The sequence below is a fragment of the Capra hircus genome, chromosome 10 (assembly GCF_001704415.2).
Source record: "Capra hircus breed San Clemente chromosome 10, ASM170441v1, whole genome shotgun sequence".
Classification (NCBI taxonomy): Eukaryota; Metazoa; Chordata; class Mammalia; order Artiodactyla; family Bovidae; genus Capra; species Capra hircus.
Genome location: NC_030817.1, coordinates 49,482,285 through 49,510,123, shown reverse-complemented (window position 1 = coordinate 49,510,123; position 27,839 = coordinate 49,482,285). Strand labels below are relative to the sequence as shown.

The 27,839-nt window shown below is 36.9% G+C and overlaps 1 protein-coding gene across 8 annotated transcripts in view; it reads left to right on the top strand.

The window, feature by feature from the left end:
- Positions 1-27,839, top strand: part of ZNF280D (zinc finger protein 280D) — a 128,045-nt gene that overhangs the window by 26,709 nt on the left and 73,497 nt on the right. For all 8 annotated transcript variants that reach the window (XM_018054249.1, XM_018054251.1, XM_018054253.1 and 5 more), the window contains 4 exons: positions 2,667-2,813; positions 5,527-5,592; positions 5,693-5,832; positions 17,606-17,723. In XM_018054249.1, coding sequence (XP_017909738.1) covers positions 2,667-2,813; positions 5,527-5,592; positions 5,693-5,832; positions 17,606-17,723 — 471 coding nt within the window. The remainder of the gene's footprint in view (positions 1-2,666; positions 2,814-5,526; positions 5,593-5,692; positions 5,833-17,605; positions 17,724-27,839) is intronic.

The following is a 27,839-nucleotide window of genomic DNA, read 5'->3' as shown; positions in this document are numbered from 1 at the left end:
ACGATTGAGAGACTTCACTTTCACTTTTCACTTTCCTGCATTGGAGAAGTAAATCCCAGGGACAGGGGAGCCTGGTGGGCTGCCGTCTATGGGGTTGCACAGAGTCGGACACGACTGAAGCGACTTAGCAGCAGCAGCAGCAGCCTGTCCTAGACAGACAGACAGACAGACACAGACAGACATTTTGTTGTTTAGTCGCTCAGTCATGTTCGACTCTTTGCAACCCCATGGACTGTAGCACGCCAGGCTTCCCTGTCCTTCACTATCTCCCTGAGTTTGCTCAAACTCACGTCCGTTGTGTCAATGATACCATCCAGCCATCTCCTTCTCTGTCGCCCTCTTCTGCCCTCAGTCTTTCCCAGCATCAGGGTCTTTTCCTGTGAGTTGTATAAACACACACACACACACACACACACACACACACACACCCTCTTTATATATCACTTGTACACACACACACACACACACACACACACACACACACACACCCTCTTTATATATCACTTGTACCCATCTCCATTGCTATTACTTTAGTTTAGAACTTTTAATACTGTATCTCTTTTTTTCCCTCCTCTGCTACTCTTACTCTTCCTTTTTGTCCTTCCTCTCAGCTTAAAGTATACACATTGTTTTAAATAAAGCAAACAACTTAAAAAAACTGTGGTTTAGCCTCAGTTTCTTAAAAAGTGCTTATGTGCATATATATTTGTGCTGCCGTTGCATAGTCAGTTTTAACCATTTTCTGGTGCTATTCTGTCATAAGGATTTTTGCTTTTTACAACTATCCCTTCCTTCCCTCTTAAGTGTCTCCCAATTTTTGGTTAAATTTGTATTTGATATTTTCATTATGATGACCATATAAACACTATTTACTGATGAGCATGGTAGTATGCTATTAATATGCTATTACATATAGAATAGCATGTGAGGGGATACATTTTTTACTTGTTTGTTTACCCAGCAATGAATACTTTTCACGTTTTTTGATTTGCTAACTTTTATTAACATCTATAGCTAAATCTTGTCACACCCTCAAGAACCTCTCAGTTCAGTTTTCTGTATGTTGAAATCTGTCAGATAGTCTAAACATTTATATTTTAACCATCTTTTCTTTGGCCTCCTGGGGACGTTCCTCCTGAAGGTGCTGCTCTCAGGAGTTAGTCTAGACTGGCTGTTCTTTTGGCCTACTGAGCTTCTGTTGTCCTGGAACTTTGTACTGTGTTGAATGCCATGTTTTCTACGTCCTGTGTCTTCCTCTTTCTTGCCTGAGTCTCTTGTTTTGGTGGATTCTATAGTAGCTTCAGGAGAAAGAGTGCCTGGGAAGTAAATTTTGTGTGATGTTGCTGGTCCTTACTCTTACACTTAAATAAAAAGTTTAGATTTTCTAAATTGAAATATAATTTTGGTAAGAATTTTAAAAGAATTGTTTTACTGTGTTCTAGTTTCTGTTCTTGTTACTCTTAATCTTTTGTATAGGACCTGTTTCTGTTCCCTAACTCTCAACCCCTGAAGATATTCTCTTTATCTTTTTTGTTCTGAAATTTGGCAGTGATACGTCCTGGTATAACTTTTTCTTGATTGTTGTATTGAGCATTAGTGGGATCTTTCAGCTCAGAGATTATTGTCTTCTGATCTTGGAAATTTTCTTGCATTATTTCTTTGATAACTTACCCCCTGCTTTCTCTCTATTCTCTTTCTATAAATTTAAGTGTTGTCCCTTTAAATTGATTTTCTAACAACCTTGTATTCTCTGTTTTGTTTATGTGTGTGTGTGTATATAAATATTTTTTTCTCAGTTCTGAGGACATTTGTTTTTTTAAGGGAATGAAGAAATTTTGGCTATTGTATTTCAAATCCTATTTTGTTTTCTGATCATTACTTTTTATAACATCCTTTTTTTGTCTCATATCTCTAAAGATGCTAACTATATTTTCTCTAATATTTGTCTTGCCTTTTTGTATTACCTTTTTTCCTAAGGGTTCTTTCTCTGTTTTATTGATTTTGGTCTGAAAGACAAGAGGTGTTCCTAAAAGTTCTGGTGCTTATTGGTTGTATGTTTAACACCAAGGCACTAAAATGCTTCTGTGCTTGGTCAGAACTTTTAGGACGGTGATATTTTACTGTATGTTCTTTGGTTTGTTTCTTCAGGCAAGAAATGTGTAATTTTCCCTGATTGGAATAAATCTCACTTTGTTCTTTTATTTTAGTCTAGCATCTCATCCCTTCTTTGCTATGTACCTGACATACCTGAATTGGGTTCAGTTTTTCTGTTCTCTCTCCCATCTGTTGCCTCTTATTCTTAGTTTGTCTCTCATTTGTCAGTACATTTTTTCCCAGATAATGGTTTGGTGCAATCTTTTTCCTAGATATAATCATATTCCAGGTGTATGACTGAAACTGACTTTGTTCCCAAATGTTCTGTCCACTGTAAATAACTACTATCAACCATTATCTATCAGTCATCTCTTTATCTAAATTTTACTAGTTTAAATCTTAGAGAGTAAACTCTGAGTTTCTCACTGTTGCTGCCATGTACTGTGAATATCAACTCAGAAATTGCTATTAGGATTATTAAAGTAGATCTTAAATCTCCTACTATGTATTACAAAAATGTATTTATTTTTCTTTTTGAAGATAAGGTTTGCTTCTCTCCTTTTGAAAATTAGATAATTCAAAAATGGCAGAGCTCTTCATGGAATGTGAAGAAGAAGAGTTGGAACCATGGCAGAAGAAAGTAAAAGAGGTTGATGATGATGATGATGATGAGCCGATCTTTGTTGGAGAGATATCAAGTTCAAAACCAGCAATTTCAAGTGAGCATTTACTTTCAGTAAACCCCAGTTTTGTAAAATACCATTTGTAATAGAAAAACTTGTGAACTCTCTTATACTCATTTAATTAAGTCCTTGTTCCTTGGTAAGGAGTTAATGATGAAAGATTGGGTGGGAAATTGGTAAGAATTTCAGAATTAGAGTTTTAAAATTGGGAACTTGAGGAAGGAGCGAAGAAGTTAAAATATCAGATGTGAGAAAAATAAATGGACTAAGATAAACTGGTGACATCGGAAGTCTTTTCATAATAGAAATCATAATTTTTAGTGGAGCCAAGTAACCTGTTTATCATTTTGTTCATTTTCTTTTTTTTTTTTCCCTCACTTATAACCCAGAAACAGAAGAGTTTAGAATACTTTGCTTAAAATGTTATAATACACTAAATATGTTTGGGTTAGTCTTAGATAGGGGTTCTCAATGCAAGCAGCTGCCTCATTGCAGTGACATTAATAGTAGCTACAAAATGTATAGACAGTGAAGGATGTCAGTTAAGAGTAACTGGATTTGCCATTGTTATAAAGTTAAAGACAAATGGCTCTTGTTAAAACATCCACTCAATAATGTATGGAAGTATGGAGAAATAATGTATACATTTCAGGGGAGAAAGAGAAAATAGATCCCTCCCCGTTGCGTTTACATGTGTTTTGTTTGCTTAAGTCAGGAGAATTTACCAAAGCTCATAACCAGCATACTAGTGTTGTGTTTTGTTTTGTTTTGCCAAAATCAGTGCTTAAAAGTATAGCAAAGAGACTGCTTTTAAATTTTCTGAAAGCCTGATTCTTTCTTCTGTTGCCTCTAAGCTTGGAATGGCACTTTTTTTTCAGTTTTATCAGAGGGAGACTAGCTTAACTGATGGAATTCTGAATAGCATTTTTTGTGGAAGATTGATAACTACTCAAAAGAGGTTCTGAATGGAGTGCTACTTTGATTATAGATTGAACTAGGTGTGGTGGCATGCTTTTTGCTGATAGTGGAACATGATATGGAACATAATTATACATTCTCTTAATTACTGTTTCTAGTCGCTATAATTATTTTATATGGGAATATTACCATATTGCAAAATCGTTACTTAAGTTGTCTTATTGAAAACAAGACAATTAAGATTTAAATTGAATTTATACTAATTTTTAGATGACTCTTAACAGTGTTCAAATAGAAAAATGTATGTTAATTTTGAAATAATTGTCAAGAGACTGATCCCAGTAGAATTTCTTTTCTGTACTCTTAAGATACAGAATTTAAATGATTTTATTGTTGCTTTTGTATAAGCCATAAAATTAACATATGGAGTATAAGCTAAATGTTTATATATGTTGCTAGACAGGAAGGTAAAAACTTTTTTATTGTAGAATACAAACACCAAAATGTACTTTTTTGAAGGTTTGAATAAATACTTAATCTTGAATTTATGCATGAAAGTGGTATCAAGTTGTTTGAGCAGATTGTTCTCCTTTCAGTTTAGTTCAGTTCAGTTGCTCAGTCGTGTCCAACTCTTTGTGACCCCATGAATCGCAGCACACCAGGCCTCCCTGTCCATCACCAACTCCTGGAGTTCACTCAAACTCACGTCCATAGAGTCGGTGATGCCATCCAGCCATCTCATCCTGGGTCGTCCCCTTTCCCTCCTGCCCTCAATCCCTCCCAGCATCAGAGTCTTTTCCAATGAGTCAACTCTTTGCATGAGGTGGCCAAAGTACTGTAGTGTTAGCTTTAGCATCATTCCTTCCAATGAACACCCAGGACTGATCCCCTTTAGAATGGACATCTCTAATACTTAGGTATAGAGCACTGTACTGCCATTTTCAGAAAACGGTCCTACTTTTATATGCCCCTTTACACTACAGAATTAATTTATGGAGGCTTGTTCCTTTCTATTATGAGGGGAAATGAGGAAATTGTTTTCTGAGTTCTGATGTTCGTCCTTTTACCTTTTCCTAACCAATAATTTTAGGCAGATTCTTACTCTTCTGAATTTTAGTTTGGTCATAGAAAAACCTGTAAATTATTGAGTTCACATGCATGCATGCAATTAGAAACTTTAAACTGATCCTGAAAGTCATATTAGGCCCTGACTGACTTCTGGTATAGTGATAAATATGAAGCCCGTTAAGTTGCAAGATATTCTGGTAAACCGTATGTTCACTTTAGTCTGCATTCTCTAATAGATTCACTTTCAGGACTTGAATAATGGTGGAGATAATCCAATGAGGTCCCTTATAATGATACTTCAGGGCTTATAAGGGTATGAATTGGATATGGATGTTGGACAGGATTTGATTTTCAGTAAATAGGAACTTGGATGCATGTATGTACAGCCCTTTCATCTCTCAAAGATATATACTTCAATTTTAGTTGTATATGAGTATATTTTTGGAATATTTTTGCCAATTATGTGAACTATTTCTTTGCCATGTAGAAGATTTGACTTATGGGTAGTCATATTTATCAATCTTTAACTTCTGGGTTTTGGATTTTGAATTACAGTTAGAGATATTATTCTTATTCTATAAGAATTAAGATACTAGTTTTAGTAGATAAAGATATATATATTTAAAATTAACTGTATTCATAAAGCAGTATTAACCTGTATACTCCTTCTAGAAATCTTTTCAGTTGTTTTCAGTGTATGATTTCTATTTATATATATATATAATTCAAACAATGAGTTTTAAAATAATGTAATCTTTTATAGATATTTTGAATAGAGTAAACCCCAGCTCATATTCGAGGGGAATAAAGAATGGTGCACTCTGCCGAGGTACAGTAGTATTTTACTATTTTTATTTTAAAGTGAAGTATTTTGACATCATTGATTATATAGAAATATATTCAATGTGTTGTGTAATTTTAAAATACAGGTATTACTCCTGCATTCAAGCCTACAAGTCAACATTACACGAACCCAGCATCAAATCCAGTGGCTGCCTCGCCAGTAAATTTTCATCCTGAATCTAGATCTTCAGATAGTTCTGTTATTGTTCAGCCTTTGTCTAAACCTGTAAGTGTTTCTGAAACTACACAGTCAGCTCAGGAATTCGTTGGGTATTATTTATCTGTGTCAACAATGCATAGTGAAAATTCTGTATTTCCATGGGTAATCATTCAGTGGAATCATAATCAGCATCAGAGAATGTCACCATCTTTATGATAGTTTAACCAGTACCCAAATAATAATTGTAGGAACAAACTACCCAGCCTGTTTTTAAATCTGGTAATATGCTTAAATAGGCTACAGTATTGAAAATTGTGCTATTAAAACATGAATAAAAGCATATTTAGTAATAATGGCAAAACTATTTCAGATTGTAAACTGGGCTAAATGTTCTTAGTTCTTAACTGGGAGAATTGCTGAGAGGCTATTGTAGCCTTTTATTCTGAAAACATACCTTCATAGTTTAGTGTAACTTTTATAGAAAGTAATAGTTAATATTGAGTTGTTAATGTGTGTAAGGTTTTGTGCTATCATGAATTAATCTCTTTAAATTCTTAAATGTTCCTATAAAGTAGGCAGTATTATTTATTTTTGTTTTATAGTTGAGGAAACTGAGGCTCACATAGTTTAAATAATTCACTCAAGGTGGCACAGCTGGCAAATGATAGATCTGGGATTTCAATCCATTGCCTTAGTGTAAAAATTTTCAAAGTGTAGTTGTCAGTCCCCTGGGGTACCCCTGAGACTGTTTCATGGGCTTTGGATCAACCGTATTATCAAAATAACACAAAGGAACTATTTGCTTTTGTCACTGTGTTGACACTTGTAATGATGATGCAAAAACAATGGTGAGTAAACTGCTGGCATGTTAGTATGAATAGTAGTTTTTGTACTAGTCATGACCATGTACTCACAATAAAAATTATTTCAGTCATACTCAGTTACTTTGATGAAATATTAAAATGTCATTAATTTTATAAACTCTCTACCCTTGAATATATGTCTTTTAAAATGTTTCACGTATGAAATGGGTAGTATGCATAATATACTTCTATGTCTGAGGTATGATGATTAGCTTGGGAAAAAGTACTAGTGTGGTTTAATGTTGAGCTAAATTACCCAGAAAACCATTTTTACTTGAAAAGATGACTGAAGCCATGGTGTATATTACTATTAACTTAGTGGTTTAAAGCCACATACTTCTATTGTGTCACAGATTTTGTGAGTTAGGAGTCATGTCATGTCTTAGCTGGATCTTCTGCTTCAGGGTTCCTCAAGGCTTCATTCAAGATGTGAAGCTCAACTGAGGAAGTGTCTACTTCCAACCTCTCATGGTTATTGGTAGCATTCGGTTCCTTAAGCGTTGTCATATTGAGGGTCTCAATATTTTACTGGCTTTTGGTTGGCTCCTTGCCAGGTTGAGTTTTCCCAGCATGGCTCTTACTTCTTCAGAGCCCACAAGGGAGAGAGAATGCTTAGCAGGATGGCATTATAGCCATCCTTGGACTGCAAGGAGATCCAGCCAGTCCATTCTGAAAGAGATCAGCCCTGGGATTTCTTTGGAAGGAATGATGCTAAAGCTGAAACCTCAGTACTTCGGCCACCTAATGAGAAGAGTTGACTCATTGGAAAAGACTGTGATGCTGGGAGGGATTGGGGGCAGGAGAAGGGGACGACAGAGGATGAGATGGCTGGATGGCATCACTGACTCGATGGATGTGAGTCTGAGTGAACTCCGGGAGTTGGTGATGGACAGGGAGGCCTGGCATGCTGCGATTCATGGGGTCGCAAAGAGTCGGACAGGACTGAGCGACTGAACTGAACTGAACTGAATGTAATCACATAGAAAAAATCATATGTATCCTGTCACTTTTGCTTTACTCTGTCAGAAGCAAGTCACATGACTTGCCTTCACTCAAAGAGAGGGAATCACACAGGACATGAATTCCAGGGAGTAAGGATCATGGAGGCTACTTTTAAGAGTCTGTCTGCCACACATAGTGAGTTCTTCACTTTTTGTTGTTTGGTAGACAGTTCCTCAAAATTGAAAGTGCGCTTGTCACCCAAAGGAAAACAACTGATAGTATTTCTTGATGAAATTTGAGCTATCAAGTAAAAATTAGAATTATGAACAACTTGTATCAGTCATCATGATCTTAGCAGCTTCTCAGTACATAAAATCTTTTCTTATGGTTGGTAGTATTAATAAATATGATTTTTTTATATTGTGTCATGAACTCTGTCAACATTTGGAAGATTGCATAATTCAAAGAAATCAGTATTTTCTAAATAATGTATGATATAATAAAATCATGCATGAATAAGATTCATTCAAAGTGCAAGATAATACATTTTAATGCAACAGTTCAAAAAGCTCAGTGATAGGGAGTTAGATTCCACTTTGCAGCAAACCTTTAAGAAAATACCGACTGTTGAGTTTTGGTATTTTATCAAAGAAATATATCCACATTTATTGTAATTTGCTATTAAAATACTCCCTTTTTTAGCTGTTAATATTTATGAAACCAGAGTATCTTGATTCTTCAACCAAAACATTTTAACAGAATGAAAGCAGAAGCAGTTATGAGAGTATAGCTGTCTTTTTATTAATCGAGACATTAAGGATATTTGCAGAGATGTAAAACAGTGCCACTGTTTTCTCTGATTCTTTTGTGTTTGCTAGATAGCCATTTTTAAAAAAATGTTATTCATGTTAATTTGTAATGGGTTTATTATTGTTATTTAAAATGAAATTAATAAACTAGTATTTTGAAATTTTCTATTTTAATCTGCAATATGATAAGTATCAGTAGATATAACCTACCTAAATAAAAACTCTTTTGATTCTAAATATTTGAAGGGGTTCTGAAATCAAGGACTTAAGAATCCTTAAACAAAAAGTTACCCAAAATTTGAAGATTCTTTGCTACTGGACTTGAATTACTCAGTGGTTTTTTTCATGCCATCATAAGCTCTTTGACATTGGCCTTACAGAATTAGTAAATTTTCCCTAAGACATTTGTTCTTTTTACAGTAAGTGAAACAACTACTGAAGCACCTATAGATTTTATTACAAATATTCAAGTTCAAAAACAGAATTGAATCTAAATATTTTTAGTATGAATAATCCATTTTCCCTATATTTCATATCATATTACTATTAGGTAAATTACACATATTTGTTACCACAGAAAGTTTATATTTTGAGATTTTTCTTTCATAGAGGACCTATTAAATTTAATTTTATTTTCATGAAAAGGAAAATCTATGCCTAAACAAAGTCAGCTCCCAATTATGTTTTGAAGAGGTCATATAAAAAGTAAGAGTATCTTTAGGCAAACACCTTCCCCTCCCTGCCTCCAAATCTTTTCTGTGGTTTTAGCATTCTGAAATAATAATACTGATAAGAGCCCAGGACTAATTGTGTAGAAAACTTAGATTGAAGCAAGAGACTTGAATGATGATTCTTCCTATTTTAAAACTAGAGCATTGTCAAAACCTCTCTCAGCCTCATTTTCTTCATTTCTAAAATGAGAGCTAATTTTACCTGGACCACTGACTCTCAGTCTTGGATCCTAACATGGCAAGCTACCTAAAATGTAAAGATTCTTTGTTATTAGTAGAATCAAATTAACTTGGAAAGTTTCTCATACTTACTATAAGCTGTTTGGCATTTGAGGGATAGAAAACCAGAAAAAGAAAATTTATTATTTAATTTAGTTTGATATATAAAAATCTTCACAACATTGGACTCAGGGAGAATAAAAAATAACAGTGAGGGGTGGTATCTTTGATGTTAAAGTTAGAAACTAGAGCTTTTTCTAGCTGAAAATATTTTACATCTGTAGGCATAGTTTTGGGTTTTTTTGTAATAATTTTATTTATTTTTTGCTGTGCTGGGTCTTCATTGTTGCCCTAGCTTTTCTCTAGTTGTGGTGAAAGGAGGCTATTGCCTGCTGGTGTCTCATTGCTGTGGGTTCTCTTTTGGAGCACAGGCTCTGGGGCCTGCAGGCCTAGTAGTTCTGGCACAGGCTCGGTAGTTGCAGCTCCCAGACTCTAGAACACAGGCTCAATAGTTCTGGTGCACAGGCACAGTTGCTCCACGACATGCGGAGTCTTCCCCGATTAGGGATCAAACACGTGTCTCCTGGACTGGCAGGCAAATTCTTTACAGTTGAGCCACCAGGGAAGTCCTATAAGCATAGTTTTTAAATCAAAACACCTCAATTCATGGTTCCCAATCTTGGGGAATTTTAAAAAAAAATTTGTCAATTGGTCTTGGTGGATGTGTCTTAGAAATAATACATTTAAAAACGCTCTATGTGATTCTAATGTACACAGTTAGGAATGACAAAGATATTATATACTCTGGAATGAATTGAGAATCCTATGTAAAGGAACTTACTCTGAATTTTAGAAGCCACTGTTTTAAATATATTATAATTTTTCATTTTATGTTTTCTATATATGTGTATTTTTACTTTTTCATGTAATATCTTTATACTTAAGTATCTCTTTCAAATCTCAGGTAGTGAGGATATATTGTATTTTAAAAGTCAGTGTGGGGAACACGTGTACACCCGTGGCAGATTCATGTTGATGTATGGCAAAACCAATACAATATTGTAAAGTTGAAAAAAAAAAAAGAAGAAAGAGAAAATGATAGTATCTACCTCATAGGAAAAAAAAAAAAGTCAGTGTGATATAGCTTAAGGGCATAGGCTTTGTAATTAAACAGACCCAAGTTCTAATTACTGGAGAAGGGAATGGCGATCCACTCCAGTACTATTGCCTGGAAAATCCCATGGACAGAGGAGCCTGGTAGGCTATCGTCTATGGGGTCGCAAAGAGTCCGACACGACTGAGCAACTTCACTTCACTTCTAATTACAGCCCCATCAATAATAAGTAGGATTAAATTGGGAACCTTGTATAACCACACCTAACATTAGTTTCAGTTCAGTTCAGTTGCTCATGAACTCTTTGCAACCCCATGGACTGCAGCATGCCAGGCCTTCCTGTCCATCACCAACTCACGGAGTTTACTCAGACTCATGTCTGTTGAGTTGGTGATGCCATCCAAACATCTCATCCTCTGTTGTCCCCTTCTCCTCGCACCATCAATCTTTCCCAGCATTGGGGTCTTTTCACATGAGTCAGTTCTTTGCATCATGTGGCCAAAGTATTGGAGTTTTCAGCTTCAGTGTCAGTCCTTCTAGTGAATTTCCTTAGGATGGCGTGGTTGGATCTCCTTGCAGTCCAAGGGACTCTCAAGAGTCTTCTCCAACACCACAGTTCAAAAGCGTCAATTCTTTAGCACTCTTTCTTTCTTTATAGTCCAACTCTTACATGACTACTAGAAAAACCATAGCTTTGACTAGACAGACCTTTGTTGGCAAGGTAATGTCTCTGGTTTTTAATATGCTGTCTAGGTTGGTCATAACTTTGCTTCCTAGGAGCAAGCATCTTTTAATTTCATGGCTGCAGTCACCATCTGCAGTGATTTTGGAGCCCTCCAAAATAAAATCTGTCACCATTTCCATTCCTTCCCCATCTCTTTGCCATGAAGTGATGGGACCAGATGCCATGATCTTAGTTTTCTGAATGTTGAGTTTTAAGCCAACTTTTTCACTCTCTTCTTTCACTTTCATCAAGAGGCTCTTTAGTTCTTCTTCACTTTCTGCCATAAGGGTGGTGTCATCTGCATATATGAGGTTATTGATATTTCTCCTGGCAATCTTGATTCCAGCTTGTGTTTTATCCAGCCCAGTGTTTCTCATGATGTACTCTGCATATAAATTAAATAAGCATTTCTTCTAAGGGATTCTTGCCCACAGTAGTAGGTATCATGGTCATCTGAGTTAAATTCACCCATTCCAGTCCATCTTAGTTCACTGATTCCTAGAATGTTGATGTTCACTCTTGCCATCTCCTGTTTGACCACTTTCAATTTACCCTGATTCATGGACCTAACATTCCAGGTTCCTATGCAATATTGCTCTTTACAGCATCGGACCTTGCTTTTATCACCAGTCACATCCACAACTGGGTGTTCCCTTCATTCTTTCTGGAGTTATTTCTCCACTGATCTCTAGTAACATATTGGGCACCTACCGACCTGGGGAGTTCATCTTTCAGTGTCCTATCTTTTTGGTTTTTCATACTGTTCATGGGGTTCTCAAGGTAAGAATACTGAAGTGGTTTGCCATTCCCTTCTCCCGTGAGCCACATTTTGTCAGAACTCTCCACCATGACCCATCTGTCTTGGGTCAAGCTACAGGGCATGGCTTATAGTTTCATTGAGTTAGACAAGGCTGTGGTCCATGTGGTCAGATTGTTTAGTTTTCGGTAATTGTGGTTTTCAGTTTTCCCCCTAATGGAGAAGAATAAGAGGCTTATTGAAGCTTTCTGATGGGAGAGACTGACTGAGGGGGAAACTGGGTTTTGTTCTTATGGGTGGGACCATGCTCAGTAAATCTTCAATCCAATTTTCTATTGAAAGGCAGGGCTGTGTTCCCTCCTTGTTAATTGACCTGAGGCCAAACTACAGTGGAGGTAATGAAGATAATGGCGACCTTCTTCAATTGTCCCATGTATGCACTGCTACACTTAGTGTCCCCAGCCTTGCAGCAGGGCACCGCCAACCCACGCCTCTGCAGGAGACTCCTAAACATTCATGGGCAAGTCTGGGTCAGTCTCTTTTGGGGTCACTGCTCCTTTCAATACTTTACTTATTAGGTAAACATTAGTTTACCTATTTATAAAGTGGGATATAATATTAGGTCTTTATTAGTACTGTGTGACAACCACCTGTTTTAATAATATAATGTGCCTTGAAGTGCAGGTTTATTTAAAATATGACGGTGACTTCCAGGCGGTGCTAGTGGTAAAGAACCCACCTGCCAACGAAGAAGACTTGAGAGGAGGGTTTGATCCCTGGGATAGAAGGATCACCTGGAGGAGGGCATGACAACCCATTCCAGTGTCCTTGCCTGGAGAATGCCTTGGATGGAGGATCCTGGGAGGCTACAGTCCATAGGGTTGCAGAGAGTCAGGCACCCCTGAAGTGACCTAGCATGCATGCTTATGGCTATTTTTAAGTGTGAAAGGTGAATAACTTCAAGTTCAGAGATGACTTGCCCAAGGTTTTGTAGCTAAATAAATGTGTGGATCTTCTGGAGCCCAGTTGTGTTGATCTTTCTGAACTATTTAGAAGACATTAAAAGTTCTATATTAGATAATTATTTTAATCTGTTATTGTTGAATAATATGTGCCTGCTCTCTGAAATTGTGAGTTGTTTCCTAAGAAAGCATTTAACAGTATTAACTTTATACTTTTGTTAACTGTTTTAGAAAATGTAGTGAATATTTTACCTTTTTTGAGTGTAAATATTTGAAGATAATATTTATCTTGAAGCAATATCATGTTTGGTTGCAATTAAATAATATGGTATCACTGTTTTTTTTTTTTTTTTTTGTATTACACCTTAAGGTTCAAATGCAGGTATCTGCCTCTTAGGCCTGAAATTCTAGGAGTGGTTTGGGTTACTTCAGTACTTTTTTCCGTAACAATTTTTTTTTTTAAACAACAGTAATAATTTATTTAGTGACAGATTGGCCATTTGTGAAGGGTGTGGTAAGGAAGGCTTATGTCTTCTTTTCAAAACTAAGAAAAATTTTTATTAAGGTGTAGTTGATGTACAACATTCTATTAGTTTCAGATGTACAACATGCTATTAGTTTCAAGTGTACAGCACAATGGTTTAAAATTTGTATATATTGTGAAATCACCACCACAGTAAGTCTAGTTCTGGTCTGTCACCATATGTCATTATAGAATTTTTTTCTTGTGATGAGAAATTCTAAGATCTCTCTTAGTAACGTTCACATATGCGCTATTGCATTATTAACACAGTCACCATGCTGAATGTCATGTTTTCATGATTTATTTATTTTATAAACTAGAAGCTTGTATATTTTAACTCCTTTCACCCATATTTTTGTTTCTGTAACTTTATGGACAAACCCGTTTCAATAGAAAAGTTAGTAGTAAAACAAAATTCTTAAAACTTATTTATACCTTAATTTATAAGCACAGAACAAACAAAAACTTTCTGTTTCTATTTTGAAATGCTGTGTATTTTGGTGGGAAAATTTGGAGAGACGAGTGTATAATGTACTTTGATTTTTCTTCTCACCTGCAAACAGTGTAGGTTGTATCAATCAGAACCATACTGTATACCCAGAGACATATTTCTCTTTTATACCTAAACATTCTACTAAGAATGTGTCATTGGCTATTTCTCAAAAACATGATATTAGTGGTTGTATGATAGTCTGTCATTTAATTTATTTAGCCATTCTTTCATTGTTGGACATAAAGATTTTTAATTTTTACTGTTAAAATGCTATAATCATCCAATAAGCATTTTCATTTCTGTACCATAAATTTTTAAAGTAGAATAGTTGAACAAAAGGATGTGAACTTACATAAAGCCTTTGATAGCTACTGCCAAAATTTTCATGCAGAAAAGTTATACCTAAATATAGCCTCTATTTTGCCAGTAGTATGTGTTTTCATTATTTTTTAATTTGTAAGTTTTAATTCACACTAATTTTAGACTTACAGGGAAAGTAATACAATACACCCCTAACGGGAAGTAGTTTCCCATGCTGATGTCATCTTACTTAACGTAACTAAATTGCAGATCTTATTCAGTTTTACCAGTTTTTTCATTAATGTCTTTTTTTAATTCCCAGGATTCTATTTAGGATCACACCTTACAGTTTGTTATTTCTTCTTAGTCTCCTCATATTTTTCTACAATTACTTATTCTTTGTCTATTATGAGCTTGATACTTTTAAGAGAAGTGGCAGTTATTTCGTAGTGTTTAACTGCATTTGTCTTTATTTGCATTTCTTTGACTAAGTTGAAAAAAATAGTTTTTGTATGTATTGGTCACTGTTTTTTGTTTTGAAGTGCCTCAGTTTATGTCCTTTGCCCATTTTTCTCTTGAAGTGATTTTTTCTGTTTTAGACCTTAAGTCTTGTTAATCTTTGAGCTTTTACTTGCTGTATATTATAACCCATAGAATGGTCCAAAAATCACTCTAATGAGAGCTCACTCTTCAGTGGTGATCTTATATATATAGCATTGGGATCTATTTTTTTGTGTGTGTATCAGTGTATTTAATATATAATAATTTTGGAATACATATATACACCTAAATTAAATTGACCATATTTTTCATGATTCAATTCAGTTGAGTTCAGTTGCTCAGTCGTGTCTGACTCTTTGTGACCCCATGAATTGCAGCATGCCAGGCCTCCGTGTCCATCACCAACTCCTGAAGTTCACTCAGACTCGATGGACTCATATCCATTGAGTTGGTGATGCCATCCAGCCATCTCATCTTCTGTCATCCCCTTTTCCTTCTGCCCTCAATCCCTCCCAGCATCAGAGTCTTTTCCATTGAGTCAACTCTTCACATGAGGTGGCCACAGTACTGGAGTTTCAGCTTTAGCAACATTCCTTCCAATGAACACCCAGGACTGATTGCCTTTAGGATAGACTGGATCTCCTTGCAGTCCAAGGGATTCTCAAGAGTCTTCTCCAACACCACAGTTCAAAAGCATCGATTCTTCAGCGCTCAGCTTTCTTCACAGTCCAACTCTCACATCCATACATGACCAAAACCATAGCCTTGACTAGACGGATCTTTGTTAGCAAAGTAATGTCTCTGCTTTTGAATATGCTGTCTAGGTTGGTCATAACTTTCCTTCCAAGGAGTAAGCATCTTTTAATTTCATGGCTGGAATCACCATCTGCAATGATTTTAGAGCACCCCAAAATAGTCTGACACTGTTTCCCCATCAATTTCCCATGAAGTGATGGGACCAGATATCATGATCTTAGTTTTCTGAATGTTGAGCTTTAGGCCAACTTTTTCATTCTCCTGTTTCACTTTCATCAAGAGGCTTTTTAGTTCCTCTTCACTTTCTGCCATAAGGGTGGTGTCATCTGCATATCTGAGGTTATTGATATTTCTCCCGGCAATCTTGATTCCAGCTTGTGTTTCTTCCAGCCCAGCGTTTCTCATGATGTACTCTGCATAGAAGTTAAATAAGCAGGGTGACAATATACAGCTTTGACATACTCCTTTTCCTATTTGGAACCAGTCTGTTGTTCCATGTCCAGTTCTAACTGTTGCTTCCTGACCTGCATATAGGTTTCTCAAGAGGCAGGTTAGGTGGTCTGGTATTCCCATCTCTTTCAGAATTTTCCACAGTTTATTGTGATCCCCACAGTCAAAGGCTTTGGCATAATCAATAAAGCAGAAGTAGATGTTTTTCTGGAACTCTCTTGCTTTTTCGATGATCTAGCGAATGTTGGCAGTTTGATCTCTGGTTCCTCTGCCTTTTCTAAAACCAGCTTGAACATCCGGAAGTTCACGGGTTCATGTACCGCTGAAGCTGGCTTGGAGAATTTTGAGTATTACTTCACTAGCATGTGAGATGAGTGCAATTGTGTGGTAGTTTGAGCATACTTTATTTATACTAAATAATCTATTTAGTATTATATACTGTTACATACCCTATATGTTTGTGCTAATGTATAAATTTATACTCCCTGATGTTTGACTATGTTATGATTCTTTTCATACTTTTCATTCTTCTTTTCTTGATATCTCCCTGCTGAGACCACCCTTTGCCCTGATGAAGGGCTGAAGCTTTCCTTGAGCCCTAAGACCTCAAGAAATGGAGCAGATGTCCCAGATCATTCCTAGAAACAGCTTCCGTTCTAAACCCTGGGTGCCTAGCTTTCTTATTTGTTCATCCTGCTGTTACAGTTTGTATATTTGCCCAATAAGATGGGAGATTGCCTGGCCCAGCATGACTTTGCATAGGATGGTGGGAATAGTGGGGGATTAATTCTTTCTCTTCCTGAGACTTGGCTTATAAATTTTGCCAATAAAAGTGATTTCAAAACTCGTACCATGTGATATGTTCATCCCTAACCTTGATGCACCATACTGGAGAGTAGTTCCCAGCTTGTTTGCCCTGATATTTTATCTGTGGGGTTTATAGAGGAATAGAAGCTTTTAAAATTGTACTTATGTCAGTATGTTTACTTATGTTTTCTTTGCTTTTACCCAAAGATTTTGATAACTTCTGTTATTTGCTGTTTGATAGGAATGCTGCATTTTTAGTGAGTCTCTGAAGTATATCAATCTTACTGATTTAAAATGAGTTTGTGTGTTTCTTTGACCTTGAAAAAAATCAGGCTGGATTTTTTCCCTAATTGTAACTGGCTAGTCAGGGATAAGCCAACTCTCAGTAATAACTTCAGAGAAGGCAGCGGCCCCCCACTCCAGTACTCTTGGCTGGAACATCCCATGGATGGCGGAGCTTGGTGGGCTGCAGTCCATGGGGTCACTAAGAGTTGGACACGACTGAGCGACTGAGCGACTTCACTTTTCACTTTCATGCATTGGAGAAGGAAATGGCAACCCACTCCAGTGTTCTTGCCTGGAGAATCCCAGGGATGGGGGAGGCTGGTGGGCTGCCATCTATGAGGTCGCACAGAGTCGGCCACGACTGAAGTGACTTAGCAGCAGCAGCAGCAGCAATAACTTGCTTCCAGTTTTAGTAGATGTTAATTTTGGCATAATAGTAATAATTGCCTTGTGTTTTTTAACTCATTAGTAATGGAGTCATTAAAGGTTATCCTTATAATATTGGTATACAGTTACATTTCCCTTTACAAAAGTTTGTGAAGCAAAATAATCATACCTTTGTTTGACTACATATAATATTCTTCCTTTGAAATATTTTAACAGGGTTATGTAACAAACTCATCACGAGTTGTTTCTAATAATTCTTCAGAGTTACTGTTTGACTTGACCCAAGATTCAGGATTACCACATTACCAAGGAGGACCAGCACTTTCTATAACAGGTTGGTTTCAGCACTTTTTCAAAAAATTAGAAAAAGAAAACTTAGTGAATATGCATATGAAATTGACTTTCTGTTTTGAGGTCCATGCCTTCTTGTTAAGTTCTTCACATATTGTAAGGTGTAATGGCACTAACAGTTCTTGAATGCCATTTTGGTGGTTTTAATTGAAATCTTATTTAGTAATAGAATGTTATATTTCTTCCTGTTAATTTAGTATGCTAACTAGTTTTGACCTTGTTCTCACTTGGCATTAAACATGGGCTGAGAAAAAATTTTATTTTATTTTTACTTTGTTTTATTGGAGTTTAGTTGATTTACAATGTTATATTAGTTTCAGGTATATAACAACTTGATTCAGTTATACATTATATATATTCATTCTTTTTTAGATTCGTTTCTCATATAGATTATACTGAGTAAAATTTCCTGTGCTGTACAGTAGGTCCTTGCTGGTTATCTCTTGTATATATAATAGTGTGTTTGTGTTCATCCCAAGCTCCTGGTTTATTTCTCTGTCCCCACATTCCCTTTTGGTAGCCATTAGTTTATTTTCAGTATCTGCAAGTCTGTTTCTGTGTTGTGAATACATTTATTTGTAGCTTTTAAAAATTATATTCCACATATGAGTGATATTATATATTTGTCTTTGTCTGACTTACTTCACTTAACATGATAATCTCTAGGTCCATTCATGTTGCCGTAAATGGCATTTTTTTGTTCTTTTTATGGATGCTATTCAATTTATATATGTACCACATCTTCTTTATCCACTCCTCTGTAGATGGACATTTAGGTTGCTTCAATGTTTTAATTATAGCAAATAGTGCTGCAGTGAACATTTGGGTGCATATATCTATTTGAAGTATGGTTTTCTTCAGTAATAAGCCCAGGAGTGGGGTTACTGGGTCATATGTTAGCTCCGTTTTTAGTTTTTTAAGGAACCTCCATACTGTTCTCCATAATGGTTGTACCAGTTTACATTCCCACCAACAGTGTAGGAGGTTTTCCTTCACACCTTCTCTAGCATTTATTGTTTGTAGACTTTTTGATGATGGCCTTTCTGACTTATGTGAGATGATACCTCTTTGTAGTTTTGATTTGCATTTCTTTGATAATTGGTGATGTTGATAAATTCCTTGTTTGTTGGTTTGTTTACAAATATTTTCTCCCATTCTATTGGTTACCTTTTCATGTTGTTTATGGTTTCCTTTGCTGGACAGAAGCTTTTAAGTTTAATAAGGTCCCACTTGTGTTTTGTTTGTTTTCATTACCAAAGGAGGTGGATCAAAAAAGCCATTGCTGTAAATTACATCAAAGAGTGTTCTGCCTATGCTTTCCTCTGAGTTTTAATGGTGTCCGGCCTTTGATTTAGGTCTTTGATCCATTTTGAGTTTATTTTTGCATGTGGTGTTAGAGAATGTTCTAATATCATTGTTTTACATATAGCTGTCCAGTTTTCCCAGCATTACTTACTGAAGAAACTGTCTTTTCTCCATTGTCTGTTCTTGCTTCCTTTGTTGTATATTAATTGACAATAGGTGTGTGGGTTTATTTCTGGACTTTCTATCCTGTTTCATTGATCTATAGTTCTGTTTTTGTGAAAAATCTTAAAATAATTTCTTTAAGGAAGTTCTCTGATACGCTACTCAATAAAAAGAAATATTTATTAGGTTCTGTAGCCACTAGTATGGAAGAGTATATGATTATAGTTAATAATTTCTCAATTAGGTTAGTATGTTTATATTCAATAAATGATTTAGACATAAAGTATGATTATAGAGTGCTGTTATAAGGTGGCTGCACTAAATTCTTCTATAGTCAGTACTCAGTAAATGCCCATTAAAGGAGTAATGAAGTCTCCCTGTTGAAGAAGAGTTACCTTTATTATATACTATGATAAAAGCGTCCAGTATGCTACTGAGTAAAAGCACAGGGCAATTACTTATAACTCCAGAAAGAATGAAGTGGCTGGGCCAAAGCAGAAATAAGGCTTAGTTGTGGTTATATCTGGTGGTGACAGTAAAGTCTGATGCTGTAAAGGACAACATTGCATAAGAACCTGAAATGTAAGGTCTGTGAACCAAGGTAAATTCAGTCAGTTCAGTTCAGTCACTCAGTTGTGTCTGATTCTTTGTAACTGTATGTACTGCAGCATTTCCTAGAGCTTGCTCGAACTCATGTAAATTGAGTCGGTGGTGCCATCCAACCATCTTATCCTCTGTCATCCTCCTTCTCTTCCTGCCTTCACTCTTTCCCAGCATCAGGGTCTTTTCCGCTGAATCAGTTCTTCCCATCAGGTGGCCAAAATATTGAAGCTTCAGTTTTAGCGTCAGCGTTTTCAGTGAATACTCAGGACTGATCTCCTTTAGGATTGACTGGTTGGATCTCCTTGCAGTCAAAGGGACTCTCAAGAATCTTCTCCAACATCACAGTTCAAAAGCTTCAGTTCTTCAGCACTTAGCTTTCTTTATAGTCCAATTCTCCCATCCACATATGACTACTGGAAAAATCATGGCTTTGACTAGACGGACCTTTGTCGGCAAAGTATTGTCTCTGCTTTTTAATATGCTGTCCAGGTTTGTCATAGCTTTTCTTTCAGGGAGCAAGCATCTTTTAATTTCATGGCTGTGATCACCATCTGCAGTGATTTTGGAGCCCAAGAAAATAAAGTCTGTCACTGTCTCCGTTGTTTCAAGGTAAATTAAATGTGTTAAAGCAGGACATGCAAGAGTGAACATTGACATATTAGGAATCAGTGAACTAAAATCCACAGGAATGGGCAAATTTAATTCAGATGACCACTATAACTACTTCTACAGGCGAGAACCCTTAGAAGAAATGGAGTAGCCCTCATAGTCAACAAAAGAGTCTGAAATGTAGCATGTGGGTGCAGTCTTCAAAACAGCAGAATGATCTTGGTTCGTTTCCAAGGCAAGCCATTCAGCATCACAGTAATCCAAGTCTGTGCCCCAATCACTGATGCCAGCGAAGCTGAAGTTGACCAGTTCAGTGAAGACCTACTTAGAACTAACTCCAAAAAAAGATGTCCTTTCCATCATAGAGGATTGGAATGCAAAAACAGGAAGTCAAGAGATACCTGGAGTAACAGGCAAGTTGGGCCTGGGAGTACAAAGTGAGGCAGGGTGAAGGCTAACAGAGTGTCAAGAGAATGTACTGGTCATAGCAAACATCTTTTCCAGCAACCCAGGAGATGACTCTACATGTGGATATCACCAGATAGTCGGTACTGAAATCAGATTGATTATGTTCTTTGCAGCCAAAGATAAAGAAGCTGTATACAGTCAGGAAAAAGAAGACTTGGAGCTGACTGTGACTTAGGTCATGAGCTTCTTATTGCAAAATTCAGGCTTAAATTGAAGAAAGTAGGGAAAAGAACTAGGCCATTCAGGTTTTGGGTATTCCCAAGTAGCACTAGTGGTAAAGAACCTGCCTGCCAATGAAGGAGACATAAGAGGCAGAGGTTCGATCCCTGGGAAGACCTCTGGAGGAGGAGATGGCAGCCCACTCCACTATTCTTGCCTGGATCAACTCCCTTATGATTATACAGCAGAGGTGATGAATAGATTCAAGGGATTAGATCTGGTAGACAGCGCCTGAAGAAATACGGACGAAGGTTGATAGCATTGTACAGATGGCAGTTTACCAAAACTGTTGCAAAGAGAAAAAAAATGGAAGAAGGCAAAGTGGTTGTCTGAGGAGGCTTAACAGATATCTGAGGAAAGAAGAGAAGCGAAAGTTAAAGATATACTGCAGTGAATGCAGAGTTCCAGAAAATAGCAAGGAGAGACAAGAAGACCTTTTTCGATGAACAATGCCAAGAAATAGAGGAAAACTATAGGGAGAGACCAGAGATCTCTTCAAGAAAATTGGAGATCACAAGGGAACATTTCATGCAAGGATGGGCATGATAAGGATAGAAATGATCAGGATCTCACAGAAAGAGAAGTGATTAAGAAGAGGTGGCAATACCTACAGAAGTATACCCAAAAAGTCTTAATTACCTAGTTAACCATGGTAGTGTGATTACTCACCTAGAGCTGGACATCCTGTAGTGTGAAGTCAAGTGGGCCTTAGGAAGCATTACTACAAACAAAGCTAGTGGAAATGATGGAAATCCAGCTGAACTATTTCAGATCCTAAAAGATCATCCTATTAAAGTGCTGCACTCAATATGACAGCAAATTTGAAAACTCAGCGGAGGCCACAGGACTGGAAAAGGTTAGTTTTCATTCCAATCCCAAAGACGGGCAGTGACAAAGAATGTTCAGACTGCTGTACAATTGTGCTCTTTTCACGTGCTAACAAGGATATAGTAAAAAATCGTTCCAGCTAGGTTTCAGTAGTTTGTGAACCAGAACTTCCAGATGTACAAGCTTAGGTTTCCAAGAGGCAGAAGAACCAGAGATCAAATTGCCAACATTTGTTGGATCATGGAGAAAGCAAGGGAGTTTCAGAAAAACAGCTACTTCTGTTTCATTGACTATGCAAAAGCCTTTAAAGAGGTGGGAATGTGAGACCACCTTACCTGCCTTTGGAGAAATCTGTATGTGGGTCAAGAAGTAACAGAACTGGAGATGAAACAGCTGACTGATTCAAAATTGGGAAAGGAGCATGCCAAGGCTGAGTATTGTCACCGTGCTTATTTAACTTAAATGCAGAGTACATCATGCAAAATGTCTGGCTGGATGAAGTACAAGTTGAAATCAAGTTTGCCAGGAGAAATATCAGCTACGTCAGATATGCAGATGATAGCACTCTAGTGACAGAAAGTGAAGAGGAACTAAAGAGCCTCTTGCCAAGGGTGAAACAGGAGAGTGAAAAAGCTGGCTTGAAACTCAACATTCAAAGAAACTAAGATCATGGTATCCAATCCTATCACTTCACGGCAAATAGAAGGGGTAAAAGTGGAAGCAGTGACAGGTTTTATTTTCTAGGGCTCTAAAATCACTGTGGACAGTGACTGCAGCCATGAAATTAAGAGGCGCTTGCTCCTTGAAAGCTATGACAAACCTAGACAGTGTATTAAAAAGCAGAGACATCACTTGGCCACCAAAGGTTTATATAGTCAAAGCTATGATTTTTCCTGTTCAGTTCAGTTCAGTCACTCAGTCATGTCCGACTCTTTGTGACTCCATAGACTGCAGCACGCCATGGTTTTCCCGTAGTCATGTATGAACGTGCAAGTTGGACCATATAGAAAGTTGAGCGCTGAAGAATGGATGTTTTTGAATTGTGTTGGAGAAGCTTCTTGAGAGTCTCTTGGACTGTAAGGAAAGCAAACCAGTCAATCCTAAAGGAAATCAGCCCTGAACATTACTGGAACAACTGATGCTGAAGCTGAAGGTCCAATATTTTGGCCACCTGGTGCGAAGAATGAGTCATTGGAAAAGACCTTGATGCTGGGAAAGATTGAAAGCAAAAGAGAATGGTGCAACAGAGAATGTGATGGTGAGATAGCATCACTGACTCAGTGGACATAAATTTGAGCAAACTGTGGGAGATAATGGAGAACAGAGGAGTCTGGCATGCTACAGTCCTTGGGGTTGCAAAGAGTCAGACACGATTTAGTGATTATAAACAACAAAGTTCTTCATTAACATAATATAGTGTGTTATGAAACAATTTTATCTAATTGAAAATTCTTTGTACAGGGAATTATGCTTTGTATACTAGTATTTTGATATATTTCAAATATTTAAAATAGTGATTTGAATACAGATTTGGGGGAATTTTTGGTTTATTCACTAAAAAATAAGTGGGGAAAGTTTAGGAAACGTTTCCCCATTTTTATAGTAATATCAGTACCTAAAATGTTTTTCCATTTATATAATATTTAGTTGATGTTCATTTCTTTGGGTGTTTCACCTACATATTTTTAAAAATCTAGGTACTAAAATAGGTAATAACCAGAAGAAACAAGGAGAAAAATTACTGTCTTAAGTCTGGTTTTACGAAACACATGGACTGTATTTATAGAAAAACCTGAGTTCTTGAAATGGCTTGGGAGTAAGAACAGTGACTCCTGCTCTCCTTCTAGTGTTTTAAAGCTGCAGAGCAACTTAAAGCTGTAGTGTTAAGCTGCTGTTAAGATTTTTGTAGTCTATAGGATGTCTTTACACTTCAGTTTTCTCAGATTATTGAAATGGAAATGTTATTTTTCTTTATTTAATGCATTCATTCTCCAGACCTGCAATCAGCTATTTATAGATACAATTTTAATTCTTGCTCTCTTTTACTTAGGACTTTCTGAAAACCAAGTAAGATAAATAAAATGTGAAATGTTTCGTAAGCTTTAAAGGGCCCTACAACAAATATTTATTATGAATAGTAACAGGTGTATGTTCTCTAGCATGATTAACTGATCAAGGTCAAGTGATCATGGATGTTTGGAAAGAACTGAGCTTGAGTTTGATTTTGAATGAGAATAGGATTTTTACTGGCAGAGATAGAGCTGTTGAGTGTAGGAAATAATGATAGCCAAAGGTAATAGAGATAAGTTAAAGGGGCAGAATTTAAAACTCTCAAATTCAGAATAATTTTGTTTCTTGTGTTAAAAAAATTCTTATCATAAAACAGTCTGTTTGTACTATCTAGCTGTTATGTAATCAGAATTTTAATCCAAAATATCCCTATTCATTAACTTCTCAAGTAGCCTAAGCATCTCACAAGAATGCTACTCTTATTATACAAAAGCTTTCCCAGGTGCTTATATAGCCATCAGTAATCACATGCTTTGAAGATAGAAAAAAAAAAAATCATTTTTATGTTATCTCAAAGGATGAAACAGAGGAGCTAGGTACTGTAATACCCTTATTTTCTGGGCATATTTTCCCTTATTAAAAAGCAGACAGATGAATCTCTTAGAATAATTTTTGCCCAAGAGAAGCAGAAGATATTAAGAAGAGGTGGCAGGAATACATAGAAGAACTGTTCAAAAAAGATCTTCACGACCCAGATGATCACGATGGTGTGATCACTCACCTAGAGCCAGACATCCTGGAATGTGAAGTCAAGTGGGCCTTAGAAAGCATCTCTTCGAACAAAGCTAGTAGAGGTGATGGAATTCCAGTTGAGCTATTTCAAATCCTGAAAGATGATGCTGTGAAAGTGCTGCACTCAATATGCCAGCAAATTTGGAAAAGTCAGCAGGGGCCACAGGATTGGAAGAGGTCAGTTTTCCTTCCAATCCCAAAGAAAGGCAATGCCAAAGAATGCTCAAACTACCGCACAATTGCACTCATCTCACACACTAGTAAAATAATGTTCAAAATTCTCCAAGCCAGGCTTCAGCAGTATGTGAACCATGAACTTCCAGATGTTCAAGCTGGTTTTAGAAAAGGGAGAGGAACCAGAGATCAAATTGCCAACATCCACTGGATCATGGAAAAAGCAAGAGAGTTCCAGAAAAAACGTGTATTTCTGCTTTATTGACTATGCCAAAGCCTTTGACTGTGTGGATCACAATAAACTGTGAAAAATTCAGAAAGAGATGGGAATACCAGACCACCTGACCTGCCTCTTGAGAAACCTGTATGCAGGTCAGGAAGCAACAGTTAGAACTGGACATGGAACAACAGACTGGTTCCAAATAGGAAAAGGAGTACGTCAAGGCTGTATATTGTCCCCCTGCTTATTTAACTTCTATGCAGAGTACATCATGAGAAACGCTGGGCTGGAAGAAATACAAGCTGGAATCAAGATTGCCGGGAGAAATATCAATAACCTCAGATATGCGGATGACACCACCCTTATGGCAGAAAGTGAAGAGGAACTCAAAAGCCTCTTGATGAAAGTGAAAGAGGAGAGTGAAAAAATTGGCTTAAAGTTCAACATTCAGAAAACGAAGATCATGGCATCTGGTCCCATCACTTCATGGGAAAAGATGGGGAAACAGTGGAAACAGTTTCAGACTTTATTTTTTGGGGCTCCAAAATCACTGCAGATGATGACTGCAGCCATGAAATTAAAAGACGCTTACTCCTTGGAAGAAAAGTTATGACCAACCTAGATAGCATATTCAAAAGCAGAGACATTACTTTGCCAACCAAGGTCCGTCTAGTCAAGGCTATGGTTTTTCCAATGGTCATATATGGATGTGAGAGTTGGACTGTGAAGAAAGCTGAGCACCGAAGAATTGAATGTTTGAACTGTGGTGTTGGAGAAGACTGTTGAGAGTCCTTTGGACTGCAAGGAGATCCAACCAGTCCTTTCTGAAGGAGGTCAGCCCTGGGATTTCTTTGGAAGGAATGATGCTAAAGCTGAAACTCCAGTTCTGTGGCCACCTCATGCGAAGAGTTGGCTCATTGGAAAAGACTGTGATGCTGGGAGGGATTGGGGGCAGGAGGAGAAGGGGACAACAGAGGATGAGATGGCTGGATGGTATCACTGACTTGATGGACGTGAGTCTGAGTGAACTCCGGGAGTTGGTGATGGACAGGGAGGCCTGGCATGCTGCGATTCATGGGATCGCAGAGTTGGACACGACTGAGCGACTGAACTGAACTGAAAGTATGTTAAGATATAAAATATCTTGTTAGTAATGACAAGATAGTATCCTTTATTATTGAATGCTTTCTGTGTGCCAGATGTTGTGTTGGTTGCTCTTAAAAGTTATGAAAGGTTTTTTTTTAGTAATGATAATAGCTTTCATTTATTATTAAATGCCTTCTTTATACCAAATACTGTGTTGCATGCTTTATTTTTAAATGCATTATCTTAGTTGATCTTAAAAGCACTGGGTAAAATAAGGTGTTATAACTTACTTTACAAAAGAAGAAACTGAGGCTCAGAGAAGTTAATTAAATTAGCCAAGAATACATAACTTACAAGTGACAGGGCTTTGATTTGAACTTAACCTGTCTGATTTGAAAGCCTCAAGTATTTTTTGCTTCTACTTTCAGTGTACAGTTGTGGGAGCATTAAAATATTATGTGCAGTTTTAAAATCCTTCTTACCAAGTACAGTGTGTTTTATTTTCAAAAAGAATTTTTACTCAGCCTACTTATAGCCTAAGTATTTCCATTTCTCTTGCTAATCCTCTAAATCTACAGTCCTTTAGGCTTTTTTTTTTTTAATTTTTTTATTTTTTTAAATTTTAAGATCTTTAATTCTTACATGCATTAGTCCTTTAGGCTTTAAGGTTACAGTTTTCAAACCAGAACTTCACTTAGGAATGAAATCCTTATAAAAAATTTTATTCAAAATTTTTTTCAAAAGTCTAATAAATAGCATTTAAAATCACAGCTTCTCTGTCAAACACACCCAGTATATTCCCTAAGGAAGAGCCCTTTAGGCTCCGGGGAAGCTAATTTTGAAACTGCTGTGTAATCCTAACTCTTTCTGTTATGAGCCCTTTCACATGAATGTGTGAGGTTTTATCATTCAAGATTAGCCATTTCAACTTTGTAAGAATAAATGGACAATATAACCTAAAGCCATGAGTTGTGCAATCTCTTAGTCATGTCCAACTCTTTGCTACCCCATGGACTGTAGCATGGCAGGCTCCCCTATCTTTCACCATCTCCCAGAACATGCTCAAACTCATGTCCATTGAGTCAGTGATGCCAGCCAATCATCTCATTCTCTGTCTTCCCCTTCTTCTCCTGCCTTCAATCTTTCCCAGCATCAGGGTCTTTTCCAATGAGTCAGTTCTTTGCATCTGGTGGCCAAAGTATTGGAGCTTCAGCTGCAACATCAGTCCTTCTAATGAATATTCAGGATTGATTTCCTTTAGGATTGATTGGTTTGATCTCCTAGCAGTCCAAGGGACTCTCAAGAGTTTTCTCTAGCACCACAGTTCAAAAGCATCAATTCTTTGGTGCTCATCCTTCTTTATGGTCCAACTCTCATATCCATACATGACTACTGGAAAAACCATAGCTTTGACTAGATGGACCTTTGTCAGGAAAGTAATAGCTTTGTCATAGCTTTTCTTCCAAGAAAGAAGCATCTTTTAATTCACAGCTGCAGTCACCATCTGCAGTGATTTTGGAGCCCAAGAAAAAAAAGTCTGTCATTGTTTCCACTGTTTCCGCATCTATTTGCCATGAAGTAATGGGATCAGATGCCAGGATCTTCATTTTTGAATGTTGAGTT